Source organism: Furipterus horrens, unplaced genomic scaffold, assembly GCF_987537825.1.
Source record: "Furipterus horrens unplaced genomic scaffold, mFurHor1.1.pri manual_scaffold_5, whole genome shotgun sequence".
NCBI classification, from domain to species: Eukaryota; Metazoa; Chordata; class Mammalia; order Chiroptera; family Furipteridae; genus Furipterus; species Furipterus horrens.
The window spans coordinates 95,670,040-95,687,079 of NW_028327175.1; the positions used below are offsets into that span (position 1 = coordinate 95,670,040).

General features: G+C 45.1%; 1 protein-coding gene across 1 annotated transcript in view; it reads right to left on the minus strand.

The window, feature by feature from the left end:
• The window catches only part of POR (cytochrome p450 oxidoreductase), a 69,031-nt gene that overhangs the window by 32,917 nt on the left and 19,074 nt on the right, over positions 1–17,040 (minus strand). Inside the window, exon 2 of the mRNA XM_090276864.1 lies at positions 3,988–4,179. Coding sequence (XP_090132990.1) covers positions 3,988–4,175 — 188 coding nt within the window. The 5' untranslated portion in view covers positions 4,176–4,179. The remainder of the gene's footprint in view (positions 1–3,987; positions 4,180–17,040) is intronic.

A 17,040-nucleotide genomic window follows, 5' to 3' on the forward strand; every position in this document is an offset into this window, starting at 1 on the left:
AGAAGGAGGATCAAAACTATGAACATTAAAATGAAAGCTGTACCACAACAACCAAGAACAGGAGCTAGGGAATTGAAACAAAGGCAGACTAAGTAGGCAACGAGAGTGGGAGAAGAATTATAGGTATGGGGAACATTTTTGGGGGAGGTCAGTGGGGAGGGGGAAGGGAGGAAAGTGAGGGAGATGGTACAGGAATTAAGAAGCATAGTAGGTGGGAGTGGAGTAGACAGGAAGATGTTGGGAAGAACTATATGAACAACCAACGTGCATGAACTAAGGGCGGGGACAACTGGAGGGAGGGATGCCACTGGGTGGAGTGGAACAAAGAGAAAATAAATTGGGACAACTGTAAGAGCATAAACAATAAAGCATATAAAAAACAAAAGCTTAGTAGGAGGGAGTGGAGTAGATAGGAAGATGTTGAGAAGAACTATATGCACAACCAATGGGCATGGACTAAGGGTGGGGACAACTGGAGGGAGGGATGTCACTGGGCAGAGTGGAACAAAGGGAAAAGAAATGGGGACAACTGTTAATAGCATAATCAATAAAGCATATTAAAAACAATTAAAAAAATAAAAGGTCTCCTGTAAGACCTTTTTATATTTTGTTATTATATCAATAATAAAGAAAAAATAATACATATAATTTGAAGGCTCATCATGTACCAGGACTGGGGCAAAGAGCTCTATAATGGATTATGTTACTTAATTTTTACAATCCTATGAGTAAAGTACTATTATTATCTCTAATTTACAGTTAATGACATGGACTTCAAAAGATTATATAACGGCAAACATCACATGGCTACTATGTGGTAGTCAGGAATCAAACCTTAGTCACTCAACTTTAGGGCCCAGAACTTAACTACTCTACTATAAATGTTTCCTTGTATAGTGTACACGTAAGGCCCCTGGCCATAGCAAGAATTCAGCATAATATAATGAGGGATGAGAAAAGCATTTGTGCAGTGTAGAACATTACACATATAAGATTAAAATTTTATGATCAAGAAGAGGGAACTACAGTTTCAGCATCCTGGCAAAGATAAACAATTAGAATCTACAAAATACAAGTGCTCCCACAGCCTAGGAGTTTTATTGCAAGTCCATCTTGCAAGGCAAGAGAAGAGACAGAGCAGCAGCGACTCTACACTCCCATGGCACATCCACGTCCTCATTCATTGTGGGGGTATGGGGGTACAACTCCATTTTACAAATGAGGAAACGCAGTGCTACTGCAAGCTGGGCACTGGACACCCTGGTCCCCTTATCTCGAGTACCACATTTTTTCCCACCAAAAATACTTTGCTACACCAGGAGTGCACCTGCATCAGCCCCAGTTGGAACAGGCTGAATTCCAGCTCACCTGCCCATCCTCCTGTTCTCCCTCTGGCCCTGATAGCAAAGTCCTCTCAGCCTCTGGATGTGGCATCACCTTTTAGGACATTCCCAACAACGCCTCCCACAGCACCTCTTTCTGATCCCTCCACCAGGGGGAATTCCTTCTTTCCTAGATTTCTGGCGGCTCATGTCTCCCTCTCCCTCCTCCACCCTCCCTTTATCGGTGGGTCTCTCTGATAAGCCACGAGCCGTCCCCCCCTTTCTAGCACACAGTTCTGTTGCAGAAGCCCTGATTTGATAATGCACATGAAAGCACTTCCTAAACACTTGTTAAAAGTACTTTTCAACATCCTGACTTCTCAACTTCATTATTGTAAATGCGATCTCTGTATTCTTACAGCACCTAGCTAGTGCTTGGTGTGAAATACATTCTGACACAAACACTAGGCAGCTACCATGGAATAATGCTAGGGGACCATCAGAAACATCATCTCATTTAATACTTCAAGAGCCCTGTGAGACAGAGGTTATTGCCTCCGTCTAGCAGGTGAAGAATCTGAGGCAGAGTGATGTTAAGGGTCTTGCCCAGGATCTGCCCAGAACTAGACTGCAAGCCTGATAAACTTGGGGACGTCATCTATTTTATTCATAGCTATCTGGAACTTAGTAGGACCTCGGTAAATATTTGCTGAGTTTTTAAAAATGGAAAATGTAAAACTGATGCCTGTAGTGGTAAAGCAGGCCCTTGAATAACATTGTTTCATTCAACATAGTTTTAATGTTAAAGAGATGCCCTAGGAACTTAACTCTTGTTTATATCAATTAGCCTATGGTAAAATTGGTTTCATTATCCTAGCAACAATATTAAGTGAGGGCTTACTGTAAAGAACTGTATTTCATGAATATCTGCTTTAAAGTTTGAGGACTGTGGCTTTCCTGGGAGAGTGAAAACTGTTACCAAAACTGGAATAGGGAATTAGAACCTGACAGGCACCTGAATGCTCACCTTGCCCAACCCTGGCAGTTCCAACCTGAGCATAGCCCCATACTCTGCACCTGAGACTTGCTATTTGTGGAATCTGGGGAGCATCCTGGGGGCTGTGCCCTGGGGCTCTCCCAGCACAGAGCCTGGTCTGATAAATACCCCCACTCAAACGTGCCTGAACTCAAACCTGAAAGAACATGACCTGGTTGCAGGAATGATATAAATCTCAATCTAGAGGAGACTGGTGCACCATCATTTTTTTCATACCTAAAAACCATCTCTACTCTTACTTCCTTAATATTTTTCTTTAAAATAAGTCACCTTTTTAATAAAATGAAGCTTTACGGAAGGCTAAAAAATCAATAAACTAAAAAGAAAATAGTGTTATAAAGTCAAGCTGGATACTGTCTGTGATATTGTGACTTATTAAAAAATACATATTGGGTCTTCATCCTGTTTCTGGCACAGAGCTCCTAAAATCCTTAGAATTTCCTAAGTGATAAGAGTGATAAAGCTATATTCTGTTATTCATAACAAGCCCCTTTCAACCACACCTCAGTTTATATTAATAAAGGGACTTTTGCAAAGCCCCTAAGGATGGGGCTAGTAGCCAAGGGAACCAACCCTGTGATTAGAGGATTAGAACTTTCAGACCCATCCCTGACCTCTTGGGAGGGGACAGGGACTGGAGGTTGAATTAATCCCCAATGTCCAATGATTTAATTAATCATGCCTACGTAATAGAGCCTCCATAAAAACCCAAGGGATGGGGTTTGGAGAGCCTCAGGGTTCCTGAATGGGTAAATGCTGCTGGAGAGTGGAGCACCCAAAGAGGGCATAGGAGCTCCGTGCTCTTTCCCATCCACTGACCTACTCACTTTTTCCATCTGCTGTTTCTGAGTTACATCCTTGTATAATAAACCGGTAATCTAGTAAGTAAACTGTTTTCCTGAGTTCTGTGAACCACTCTAGCAAATCAATCAAACCTGAGGAAGTATGGGAAACTCTGATTTATAGCTGGTTGGTCAGAAGCGCAGGTGACAAACCAGACTTGTGACTGGCATCTGAAGGGGAGAGGAACTCATCACATCAAACTGCTTCTTCCTCCATAGCTCCTGGATCTACTAGTAAGCACCCATCTTGGCTAACCTGATGGCTGTGGCCAGAAGAAAAGGGAGAGCCTTTCTCCCCAGGTGTAAGGACTTATTGAAAGAAAATTGCAAAGGAAGTAATTGTCTTACTATATAGTCCTATGCCAGTAGCACCTCTATGATCCCATCTGTTTACAAAATGGGAAGATCACAGGCTGGGGAGGCAGGTGCCCATTCCAGCTCTGCCTTGTGCAGATAACCCTGGGCCTCAAGTTATCTATCTGTAAAGTGGTGCCTTTCACTCTGAACAGTCCTGGTGAAGTTCAAATAAGACAGACATAAAAGAACCTTGGAAACTCTAAAGTGCTGTGTAAACATAAGGAAGGTCTGAAGCATAGTCTACCCATAAGGTAAAAGCCAAGACTCATCCCCAAATGCTGCAAGGAACCTGTGTCTTTCTCGGCTGGCTCACTCCCAGCCGAGGCCTAAGTACAGAATGCTGCTTGGACACACAGAATCGTCCAAGAGCTCTAGAATGCTGAGCGGGACCCCGAGCAGTGTGACTTACGCTGGTTGAATTCTGGTGAACTCAGGGATTTCGTCTTTTTTCTTTCTGAAGAGAAACCAGTAGGTCAGGAGACCCACAATGAGTGAAAACAGAATCATGTCCGTCGTGCTGAAAAAAGACACTTCTTCACCCGTGGTCTCAGACCCGGTGGCACTGGTGTCCATGTTGGAGTCCCCCATGTTGATCATGAAACTGTGGGGAAAGAGAAATAACAAACTTCAGCAGGGAGGAGTAGGGCCCACCTAAGGCCTGCTGGGGAGATCCCTGAAAACTTCAGCCTGAGCCTCATGGGCTGCAGCAACAGGCCACGCACCAGGGTAGGAGCTGCCGGCTCCTGCGAAATAACCTCTGAGCCTGGTAAGTGTGTCTCTGTATATACAGATAGTTTACGTCAGCAATGTCATTTAGGGTAAACATCTGGGACTCTGAATCACATCTTATCAGTCTGACCTCTGGGGCGCTGGAGACTGAGTAAGTCAGTTTAGAGATACCGGTGCTCCACAGCTTCAAGACTGTAAAACAACCCCCTGGACACCACGGCCTGAGGGAGCCTCCCAGGCTGGTGATACTGCATAGGACAGCCACATGGGACTGCTGGGAGAATTAATGCTGTCCATGTTACTCCCCTGAGAGAGGACAACTGGAAACTAAAAGACAGACTTCTTGGTTTCTCCTGGACCTCACCCTATGAAGCCTTTTCCCTTTGCTTATTTTAGTCTGTACCCTTCCACTATAATAAACCAGAACTCGATTAAAACAGCTGTTGTGAGTTCTATGAGTCCTGGTGAATCACTGAACCAGAGGTTGGTCTTGGGGACTTCCCCAGCACAACAACCTAGTTACTTCCCTTGAAGGATGCTCAACTGGTCCTTCCACCATTGAAACCTGGCATGTAGGTAGATGTGATGAGTCAACAAAGACCAAAGTAAAAGTACCTGAAACCACAGCAGCCTACTTCTGCCACCTATCAATGAGGTTAGGTTCAGCTCTGGAATTGCATTCTTCCATTTTGCAATCAATGCTTTATCAGCTGGGTTGCTTTCACCACAATCAGGGCTCCCAGACTCAGTCAGGGATTCCTGTCATATCTCAGCAACTCAGGCAATAGGAGATTGCTTCACATATGACTTCCGCTAGCTGTCGCTGCCTCTGGGAAACCACAGGGCCGGCCCTGAGTACTGGAACTCCCTAGCACCTGGGGGCTCCTGGCATCAGCCCGACCCTCCTGCAACTTGTTGGCAATGGGCACTGGACACTCAAACTTCATTCTTTGCTTTCTCTTTAGCGTGAAGTGCTTTCTAATGTCTGAGTTCCTCAGATAAACTCAATTTATCTTTTGATATCTTACATGAAAGGACAAACTCAACTCTAGACCTGTTTATAATTAAGTATTAACTTATAAACACACAATATTTATTCAGTGTTAGTCATGTCTTCCTATCTAACCTTGTCATGTCATCTGTCATGCCCACAAGCCTGTCAAGCTCTCACAAGGAGAGAGAGGACCTGCTGGGATGGATTCTGGAAGAATCACAAAAGCATGAGGCAGCAGACACTGAGCCCTGCTGGAACCAGCTGGGGGTTCTGACCGGGGCTGACGTGCTGACACAGAAAGCCCCCAGCTGGCACCCCTCACAAGGGAGCAGTCAATGGATGTCGGCTTCCTGTTCCACTGCCGTTCCAACTCAGGTCACCCAGCCCCTTTCCTTTACCAAAGGGGAACTAATGCCCACAAAGCTAAAAGGCTGTTGACAAATATGCAAGTTGATTGCACAACTCAGAAAAGCAAGCTCATTTCTGGCAGGTGGTCTCTAAGTGATGGTGCGCTGGAGGGCCAGGGAGACCGCACACTGGCACGCACACAGTCCCATTCTTTTAATAACATTTGGTTCAAGCCACCCAGACCCTAACGGGCCCTTCTCCACATGGTAGCCAGAGGGAGCCTTTGAAAAAGTAAGTCAGATCATGTCACCTCCCTAATCAAAACCTTTAAATGGCTTCATACTTAGTACAAAATCTAAAGTCCTTACCTGGCCTATAAGCCCCATATGATCTGGCCCCTGGATACCACTACCACCACGTTTCTTAGTACTCTGCCCTTTCCTCACACTGCACCAGTCACACTGGCCTCTTTGCTACTCCTAAGCCTACAAGCCTTCATTATGCCTCAGGGCCTTTGCACATGTCACCATGTTGCCCAGTGTTCTCTCCCTCATTTCATTCAGGTCTCCGATCAGCTATCACTATTCAGACAGACTTTGCTTCATTATTATATCTGGTCACTCTCCATCCCCTTGGCCCCTCATGGGACAGGTCACTACCTAACATTATACATTTTTTTCCACCAGCCATTTCCCTGACTACAGGGTGAGCCAACAAGGGCAGGGACTTTACTTTGTTCACAGCCTGGCAGATAATGAGCACCTAGTACCAACTTGTAAAAAAAAACACAACATATGATTCTAAAGTAGCTGGTTTGGTAAAGTGTGGCATACAGATTGCAGAGTGGTTTTATAATCTGAAAACCACAATTCAGATACATCATTAGAATACAGTTTATGATGCTATGTCCACTCTTCTTCACTCATGCTCTGTCTCTACAGCCTACACTTACTGCTTCTTGCAACACCTCGGGCATCTCCGTTTTAGTTCAGTTAGGATACCATGAATTCCTGCACTGCTGTGAAAACCGGGCACACCCACTGGAAATGTGACTGACACCCTGTAGTAGTCAGGGGTGGGGCTCCAGCCCCGAAGCCCCCACAACCACACTGGACACTGTCAGCATTCAGAACTGGGGTCTTAACAGAACTGAGAATGTCCCAGCAGCTCTGACTCCGAGGTGTGAAACTTCTGATAGACAAGAGCTGCAGAGGAGTGGTAGAAAAGACCTGGCGATCATTTATCTGAGGCCGATCTGCAATGAAGAATTGGAGGATCCAAAAGGGTAATCAGCTTGCCCAAGCAGTAAAACTAGAAAGAGGGGGGCGGGTCCCAGCTTCCCAGGGGAGGGCTGTGTTCCGTACCCATTTGAGTAGGAAGACCCACTGAACACGTGTTTCTCCCCTGCTCTGCTCTGAGCTCAAGGGAATAGGCTCACGGGCACTTCTGAATCTGGCACATGGTGGGAAGGAAGGGCTGGCAGGCTGGCAAGAAGGAAGTCAAACTGGGAGGAAAAATCTTGACCCCACATTTCCCACGCTAGGACACAGAGCAGCACCAAATAGGAAACAGCGAGCCTAGGGGGCTCACTGAAGCTGAGATCATTATTACAATCTCACACCATTCTTTTCACACTGAAGCATACACAAACACCCACCCATCTCCCCTGCCCGCATCTCTGTATCCCTGCCCCAGAGCCTTTACATGGGCCTGAAATACTCTTCCTCTAGCTGTACCCTACTCAGTCTTCAGACCTCGGCTCGACTGTCACTCCCGTGGGTCAACTTCCCTGTCAAATTGCTTGGCACATAATCCAGTGCTCAATGAACACATTATGACACAGGAAGTAAAATCTGCAGGAATCAGTAACTCGAAGTCTGTAGATTTAAATGAAATTTGGGCTGGCAGAGTGCCCATTGGGCAACGGGACAGAGGCTCCCAAGCTCTCTCAGTTCACGGAGCCACTGGTATCTCCGTAAAATTTTTGCAGTATTCTAGGCCCAAAGCAATGCCTAACATTTCCAAATGGGAAGTAGTTAGGTCTAAACGATCACTAAAAACCCAGCTTTGCAAAGACACAAAGTCATCAGAAGAAATGTAGAAGATCTAACATTGAAACTGAACTACCCCAAGACAATAATAACGTGTACAGACATGCTTACACTGAAGTGAACTTCCCCTGTACTGGAAAATTAGGCACCTCTGGAAGTTTGCTGTGGTGCCTTGGCAGCCTGGGAACGAAGACCCTATATGATATAAAGTCACTCTCCTCTGCTGTGTGACATATTTTGACAGGAAAATTTTGGATGTCCTGCTGACAAGTGTCCTCCATTTCAGGTGTGGCAGGGTGACCACAAGACTGTCTGAGGTGCGCACAGACAATCCAAGGAGACTTTGGGAGCACTGTGTAATCTTTCTTCCCTGTGAGTCATTTCTTCTTTCCACGTGTAGAGCCCATGGGTCAAACAATACATTTGTCAGCAAAAGAAGGAGAGGGAGGAGGAGAAGGAGGAGAATGAGGAGGAAAAGGAGGAGGAGAGGGGAGGAGGAGGGGGAGGGAGAAGAAGAAGAGGAAGAAGAAAAGAAGAAAGAAGAAAAAGAAACAAGAAATGGACATGAGAAAATAGAAAGAGAACTTCTTAACTAGACCAGAGTATTGCCACAGGTTTGCCACCAGCTGGCTGGGCCTCTGGGCAAATCCCTTACTGGCAGTAGGATTTGATGTCCTCGTCTGTAAAATTAGGCACAGAAAGTACGTGTCAAAAGATCACCCCAAATAAAGCAGATCTGACTTGATCTTTTATTACAAATTAGGTCTATACATAAGTTTTTATTGTAATTGTAAAAGACAATGTACATACAGAAAGGGGCACAGACAGACAGATGCTATTCCTCCTGAATTTCAACAGCTAGCCAACTCTCACTAATGGCTCCAGCCAAGGTTAGCACCTCCAGCCCTGGTGCCCCTCTGCAAAGCAGGAGGACAAACTGCTGGCCTCTCAGGCCAGGGGCACTGGCGGGATCTTCAACAACTTCTGAAAGAACAGATGAGGTGAGAACAGAAGAACCCTTTCCTCATCCAACTGTTTACAATATTGGAGTGTAAAATGAGCTTCCAGGAAGTATGTGCAGTTTCATTTACCATATGCAAATTCTGCTCAGTAAACAAGACTGATCAACTCAGCATTGACATCATCCCATCACCTGATGCAGCAAGAAGGAAGTAAGCAAGCAACTTAGCCCTTCAACATGCAAATCACCCAGTGGCAGACAATCACTGTCACCTTGAGGCAGCCCAGAAAAAGGTCTGGCATCTACCATCCAGTTGCAGTGGGAACTGGCTCTGCTCAGGTCCACAAACCTCTGCCAAGATTTAATGGCTTCAAGGAGAGGGAAAACTGCTCAAGAAAACAAAGACTGCTCTTGCCTAACAGCTCATTCTCCAAAGACCGAGAGATCTGCAGGGAAAAGTACCTCCCCCAAGGCAGCCTGGTAAAGAGTGGTGCTCAAAAGAGCAACTGGAACAGATCCCTCTCTAGCCAGTGTCCCCACAAAATTTATCAACCAAACTGAGATGTGGCCGGTGTGAATTTCTTTGGGTTTATCCTGTTTGGAACTCTCTCAGCTTCTAGAATTTGTAGATTTGAGTATTTTTCAGCCATTAGTTTTTCAAATACTTTCTCAGCCCCGCTCTCTTTCTTCTCTCCTTCTGGGACGATGACAACGTAAATGTGTTTTATTAGTCCCACAAGTTCCTGAGGCTCTGTTCAGTTTTACCAGTCTAGTTTGTTGTTCAGATTGGTTAATTTCTACAGTTCTATCTTGCTCTGCCTTCTCCATTCTTTTGTGGAGTCATCTATTGAGATTTTTTTTCTCAGTATCATATGTTTTAGTTCTAAGATGTCTGTTTGGCTCTTCTTTATACCTTGTATGATTCCAACACCTGTGCCACCTTGATATTGGCATCTGTTGATTGCCTCTTCCCATCTAAGTTGAGATTTTCCTAGTTCTTGGTATGGTGAGCGATTTTATTGTAGCCTAAACATTTTGGGTATTTAACACCCTGAATCTTATTTAAATCCTCACGGTAATCAGGCATCCTCTGCCACCACATTGGTGGAGGGTAGAGGGTGCCAACTCATAGGCATAGCCCAACAGTTACAATATCATGGGGAGGCCTGGTTTGGAGAAAAATAAGAGCTCTGAGGACAAAGAGGGTAAGATGGTCCAAAACAGTCAAAGAAGCTGCACCAAGAATGAGCTGGATCATGAAAAAGAACCAGGGTCCACCAGTCATATAAAGGAGATAAGAGAAATTCTAGACACAAACAGCATGTACCAAAGCCTAAGCCATGAAAGACGAGTAGCTACAGAATCTGCTGTAACTCAAGTGTGGTACAATGGGATGCATTTGTATGTACAGGTGTAAGGGTGGTGAGTAAGAAAGCCTTTTAAATGAGACTGAGACCAGTGTGCAAAGGCCCAGGAGCCCTCTATGTGTCTAAGGTCTTTGGGTCCTGGGCAGCTGGTGACGACAGGGCAAGGGTGTGACATGATTAGAAAGAACTATGCACCTATACAATGGTGCTCGCACCACGTCATATCAATACACTCACAGAGCCTTGACTAAGGCAGTCTAGGCCAGAACATACTCAGGCCAATGTTCCACAGCAGACCAGCAAATGCCCCTAGCTGACAACCTTTCCCCTACATAACAGGGCTTACCAGTGTGATCTGGAGACACATGACTAGTATTGTGAAAGAGGAAGGCAGCCAGGAAAGCTGGATCTGTGAAAGCATGACTTGGCGAGAAGCAGAGAGAATAGCCAGCATCACTCAGCACAAATCAAGCTGACAAAAGCCCACAGGGGCTGACCACTGGAACTGCACCTGGTCCTAAGAGTCATGCAGGCTTGTTTCAATCAGTCTCTCTGGGTCCTTGGCCACCTGACCTGAACACCAAGTCCGGTGAACCCACAGCCTCTCTACGCCTGTGGCAAAGTACTCCAGGGCCTTTGGTGGGTATAACTTAGTAACACTATTAAAAGTTAGCACAGGGCAATTTATGGGTACAAGATACTTCACATGAGTTCTGTGAGTTAATAGAAAATATATATATATTGGTCTCTGCATACTAGTCCTGGCACAGAGCTCCCTTGGAATTTCCCTAGTGACAGGAGTATCTTTTGTTCTAATGAGACAAATCTGGGTGGGCTCCTGGATGTCTCCTGGATGGGAGCTGGTCACCAGATAGAAGAAGACATGATTAGAAGCTTGGGATTTTCAGCCCCACCCCCTTCTACAGAGAGGGGAGGGGGCTCAGGAGTTAATAATTGATGATGCCTATGTAAGGAAGCCTCCATAAAATCCCAGAGTACAGGGTTGGACACCTTCCAGGCTGGTGAACATGTCCACATACTAGAAGGTGACATACTCCAGCTCCACAAAGACAGAAGCTCTTATGCTCAAGGCTCTCCCAGCTTCCGGCCAAGATGGAAGTATACGTAGGCACGCTTTGCCTCCTCGCACAACCAGAAGGATTACAACTACTTCAAAATAAAGAAAAAAAAACCAGAGCTGCCAGAATATCGAACTGTATCGAAGTCTGACAACTAAAGATTTAAACGGAGAGTGTTTGTTCAGTTGGGTAGGAGGGGCGAAGGTGGGGAGCTGGGGTGGAGAGGATGCAGTATGGTGGCAGCAGTGGCAAGTCAGTGGCTGCAGCCAGCTGGCGGAAGGAGTGGTCCCACATTATAAAAGCCAGGAGGGACACCTGGGGAGCGATCCAAGCCCCAGGCCAGGCTGTGAAGCTCATGGTTCCAGTGCCAGGAAAATATAGCCTCATAGCTTCTAGGTGTGAAAACCAATAGGGGTTGGGGAGGCGGAAGAAACTGCATAAATTCTTGTGAGGGTCCCCACAGCTCTAGAACATATGCAAACCCACCCAGCCTGGGAACCATCACCAGAGCAGCAGCTAGAGGGGCGCCAGTCGCATACGGGAAGTGGGTGAAAGTGACTGGAAATGGGGCAAGTGCCAAGCAAGTGGCATTGTTCCCGCTCTGACTCCTCCCCCACATACAGCACCACAAAGCGGTAAAATGGGTCACCCTGCACTGAGGAATACCTATGGCTGCGCCCATTACAACATAACAGGTGCAGCAGCTCTACCTAAGACACAGAGGCAAACACTGGGAGGCTGTCAAGTTGAGGAGATAAAAGAAGTATGACTCAAATAAAAGAAGAGATTGAAACTCCATAGAAAGAACTAAGCAAAAAGGAGATAGCCAACCTACCAGGTGAAGAGTTCAAAACACTGGTAACAAAGATTCTCAGAGAAATTATTGAGTATGGCCACAGAATAAAGGCAGAAGTGAAGGTTATACAAAGTAAAATAAAGAAAAATATACAGGGTACCAACAGTGATGGGAAGGAACCAGGATTCAAATCAATGATTTGGAACATAAGGAAGAATAAACAAAATGAACAAAATGAAGAAACAAGAATTCAAAAAATAAAATAAAATAATGAGGAGAGTTTAAGAAGACTCTGGGACATCTCCAAAAGTGCCAACATCCAAATCATAGGGGTGCCAGAAGGAGAAGAGGAAGAGCAAGAAATTGAAAACTTATGTGAAAAAATAATGATAAAAACTTGCGTCTAATTTGGTGAAGGAAATAGACATAAAAGTCCAGGAAGCACAGAGAGTCCCAAACAAGTTGGACCCAAAGAGAACCACACCAAGACACATAATTAAAATGCCAAAGGCTAAAGATAAAGAGAGAATTTTAGGCACTTCCGGCCAACATGGAGGCCTAGACTGACATGCTCCATCTCCCTCCACAACTAAGAAGGACTACAACTACCACAAAACCAGAAATAACCAGAAATTCCAGAAAATAAAGCTACATAGAAGTCCAACATATGAAGTTACAAACAAGTGGTGCACGTCCAGATGGGTAGGAGGGCCGACGCTGGGGCGGAGAGGTCAAGCTGTGCTGGCGGCGGCAGCTGTGGCAACGGCGGCGGGACGGCATTAAGAACAAACACCCGCGTTTAAGGGGAGGCGAAAAGCGCCTGGGGAGCACCCCCGGCTGCAGACCTAACCCATCAGCTCACAATTCCAATGCCAGGGAAGGCAGACTCCATTGCCTCAGACTGTGAGGACCAGAGGGCGTGGGGACAGAAGAGGAGGCTCCTGGTCTCTCAGTGCAGAGTGAATGGCAGGAATATCTCGGACCCTCGCCCCCACACAAAGTGCCACAGTGTGGTGAGAAGGGTCGCCCGGTTGTTACGAGTGCATGGGGCTCTGCCCCCTATAGCATAGGAGGTGTGACAGCCCCGCCCAGGAAGCAAAGGAAAACACAAAACTGTCAGGATGGCACAGATCATGATAGAGATCCCGGTAATGCAGCTGATCAGACAGCAAATAACTAATCTAATAAAGCAGCAGATAGAAAATCTTTCTGAGGCTCAGTTCAGAGCTTTGGTTACATGAATGCTTACAGACCTAACAGTAGATCTTAAACAAGATGGGGAAGGAATAAAGGCTAGTCTTGCTAAAATGAATGAAAACACATACGAAACTAGTGGTGAGGGCAAGAAAACCAGGGATCAAATCAACAAATTGGAACATAGGGAAGGAACAAATAGTCAACCAGTGCAGAAAGAGGAAACAAAAAGTGAGGAAAATGAGGAGAGGCTCAGAAACCTATGGGACACCTATAAGCGGGCCAACATCTGAATCACAGGGTTGCCAGAAGGTGAAGAAGAACTAGAAATGGAAAAATTATGTGAAAAAATAATGAAGCAGAATTTCCCTAACTTGGGGAAGGAAATAGACTTACAGGTCCAGGGAGCACAGAGAGTTCCAAAACAACTGGACCCAGGGAGAACCACACCAAGACACATCATAATCAAAATGTCAAAAATTAAGGATAAAGAGAGAATCTTAAAAGCAGCAAGAGCAAAGAAGAGAATTATATACGAAGGGGTCCCAATAAGACTATCAGCTGATTTCTCAAAAGAAACTCTGCAGGCAAGAAGGAACTGGCAAGAAATATTCAAAGTAATAAAAAGCAACAACCTACAGCCACGATTACTCTATCCAGCAAAGCTGTCATTCAGAATAGAAGGGCAGAGAAAGTGCTTCCAGGACAAAGTAAAACTGAAGGAGTTCATTAGATCCAAACCACTGTTATATGAAATGTTAAAGGGACTTGTTTAGGAGAAAGAGGATCAAAACTATGAACATTAAAATGAAAACTGTATCACAACAACCAACGATAGAAGCTAGGGAATTGAAACAAAGGCAAACTAAGCAGGCAACAAGAGTGGGAAAAGAATTATAGGTATAGGGAACATTATGGGGGGGGTCAGCAGGGAGGAGGAAGTGGGGAAAGGGAGGTAGATGGTACGGGAATTAAGAAGCATAGTAGGAGGGAGTGGAGTAGACAGGAAGATATTGAGAAGAACAATATGGGTGGAGGGGAACAAAGGGAAAAAGAAATTGGGACAACTGTAACAGCATAATCAATAAAGCATATTTAAAAGAGAGAGAAAGAGAGAGAATTTTAACGGCAGAAAGAGAAGAGAGCTACCTACAAAGGAGTTCCCATAAGACTATCAGCTGATTTCTGAAAAGTAACTTTGCAGGCAAGAAGGGACTGGCAAGAAGTATTCAAAGTGATGAAAAGCAAGGACCTACAACCAAGATTACTCTGTCCAGCAAAGGCAAAGCTATTATTTAGAGTGGAAGGGCAGATAAAGTACTTCCCAGACAAGATAAAGCTAAAAGGGTTCATCATCACCAAGCCATTATTACTTGAAATGTTAAGGGGACTTATTTAAGAAAAAGAGGATCAAAACTATGAACAGTAAAATGACAACAAACTCACAATATCAACAACTGAATCTAAAAAACAAAAACAAACTAAGAAAACAACTAGAAAAGGAACAGAACCATAGATATGGAGATCATATGAAGGGCTATCAGCTGGGAGGGGGAAGGGGGAAAATGGGGGAAAAGATGCAGGAACTAAGAAGTATAATTGGTAGGTACAAAATAGACAGGGTAATGCTAAGAATAGTAAAGGAAATGGAAAAGCCAAAGAACTTATATGCACGACCCATGGACATGAACTAAAGGGGAGATTCCTGGAGGGAAGGGGGGTACCAGGTGGAGGTGGGCAAAGGGGGGAAAAGTTGGAACTGTAATAGCATAATCAATAAAAATATACCTTAAAATTCTATTAGAAGAATATTTCATTTTTGAGAATAATTACAAAATTCTTAAATAAAATTCTTTCAAATGATTGTAAAAAAAAAAAACTCTCCCAGACCTCGCCCTACCTACTCTTCATCTAGCTGTTCATCTGTATCCTTTATCATATCCTCCAATAAACTGGTCATGTAAGTAACTGTTTTCCTGAGTTCTGTGAGTTGCTCTAGCAAATTAGTTGAACCTGAAGAGGAGGTCATTGGGAACCCCACTTATAGCCTATTGGTCAGAAGCATAGGTGGCAACCTGGACTTGGAATTGGCGTCTGATATGGGGGCAGTTTTGTGGGAGTGAGCCCTTAACCTCTGGAATCTGATGATCTCTCCAGGTAGATAGTGTCAGAACTGAGTTAAACCATAGAATTCCCAACTGGTGTCACAGAGAATGAAGGGTGGTGAGTGTGGCAGTAGTGTGAGAATAAAGGAGACTCAGGAGGGAGGACTGGGGTTTTCTTTTCTTTTCAAAGATTTTATTTATTTATTTAGAGAGAGGGGAAGGGAAGGGGAAAAAGAGGGAGAGAAACACCATAGTGTGAAAGGTACATCAATTGGGGGGACCTGGCCTGAAACCTAGGTATGTGCTCTTGATGTGGAATCAAACCAACGACCTTTTGGTTTGCAGACTGGCACTCAATCCACTGAGCTACACCAGCCTGGGCGGGACTGGGTTTTTCTAACACAAGTTAACATGGTTAATCCTCCAGACCACTCCTTTGCCTCAATTAATTTTGACTACAAATAAGGAAAAGAGAAACATAAAGCTGAGGATTTGCCTTAGTTTACTCAGGGGCTGGGTAGACCAGTTCTGAAGGCTGCTTCTGCCTCTAGGGCATCAGCAGGTATAAGGGGCGACACTGACAAGAACCCCTAGAGAGCAATCAGACACCCTTGCCCACCCCCACCCTCAAACACATACATAAGCAAGGCATGCTACAGTTCACACCATGGTCCATGCAGCAAGCCTGCAGCTTAGACAATGATGTGCCCCCCCTTTTACAGAACTGAGAATGGGATGGGCCAATGCCCATACAGTCTCCTAAAGTGAATTCACACTAAGGGCTCATTGATATATACATATATTTTAAAGATTTTATTTACTTGTATTCAGAGAGGGAGAAAAATATTGATCAATTGCCTCTTACACACACCCCGACTGGGGACTGAACCCACATCCCAGGCATGTGCCCTGACTGGGAATTGAACCCACAACCTTTTGCTTCACAGGATGATGCCCAACCAACTGAGCCACACTGGTCCGGGCAAGGGCTCATTAACAGAGGTAGAGATGGGCCACACTTAGCATCAAAGACAAACTGGAACACAATCAGAAAGAGTCCCCAGGATGAAGCAGCTCCCAAAACAAGAAACAGTAAAGGATCTGAAAAGGTTTACTATCCTCAGGAAAGGGAGATTCAGAGGCAGCTAATCCCTTCTTTGAGTTCTCAGAAAACAGCGAAAGGAGAGGCCCCAGAGTACTGAAGGGGGGCCTGGTAATGGAGGGCAGTGTTGCATACACTCTGCAAGAACTTCCTGACAATGGTGCCTGGAAAGAGAATGAGCTGCTGTGAAGCATGGCCCTATCCTAGCAGATGTGCCAACAGAAGGCTGGTGACTCTGAGAGGAAGTACCTGCCATCCCGGGGGCCAGGGACACAAAGCACCAAATTAATGGCGATTAAACTGAACTGGCTGATTGGTGACAATGTTGGATAAAAACCCCAAAGCTGTGCCCTGAATTAATACCTAAATACTGACTCCTGGAATGAAACACACACACACACACACACACTTCAGCAAGGGCAGACATCCCACACAGTGATATGGGATCCCGCTGCATATCTGAAGGCCTCAGGAAAGAGGAGAAAAAAAAGAAAAACAGGGAGGCTTCGGACAGACCTCTGAAAAAGGCAGAAGTGGGGGAACTGCTACTCTTTCAATTAAAAAATTGGTCCCAAGAACAGACTGCTTCACACAGAGCTGTGGCTCATCTTTAACAAGGAGCTTCTTATGGGGTAAAGAGCCTTCTGACTCCCCCAAACACACCATCATCATGTCCTAATTATGTCTTTAAAACCCAACTCCAGGTCCTGCCAGGTAGGTCAGTTGGTTAGAGCAT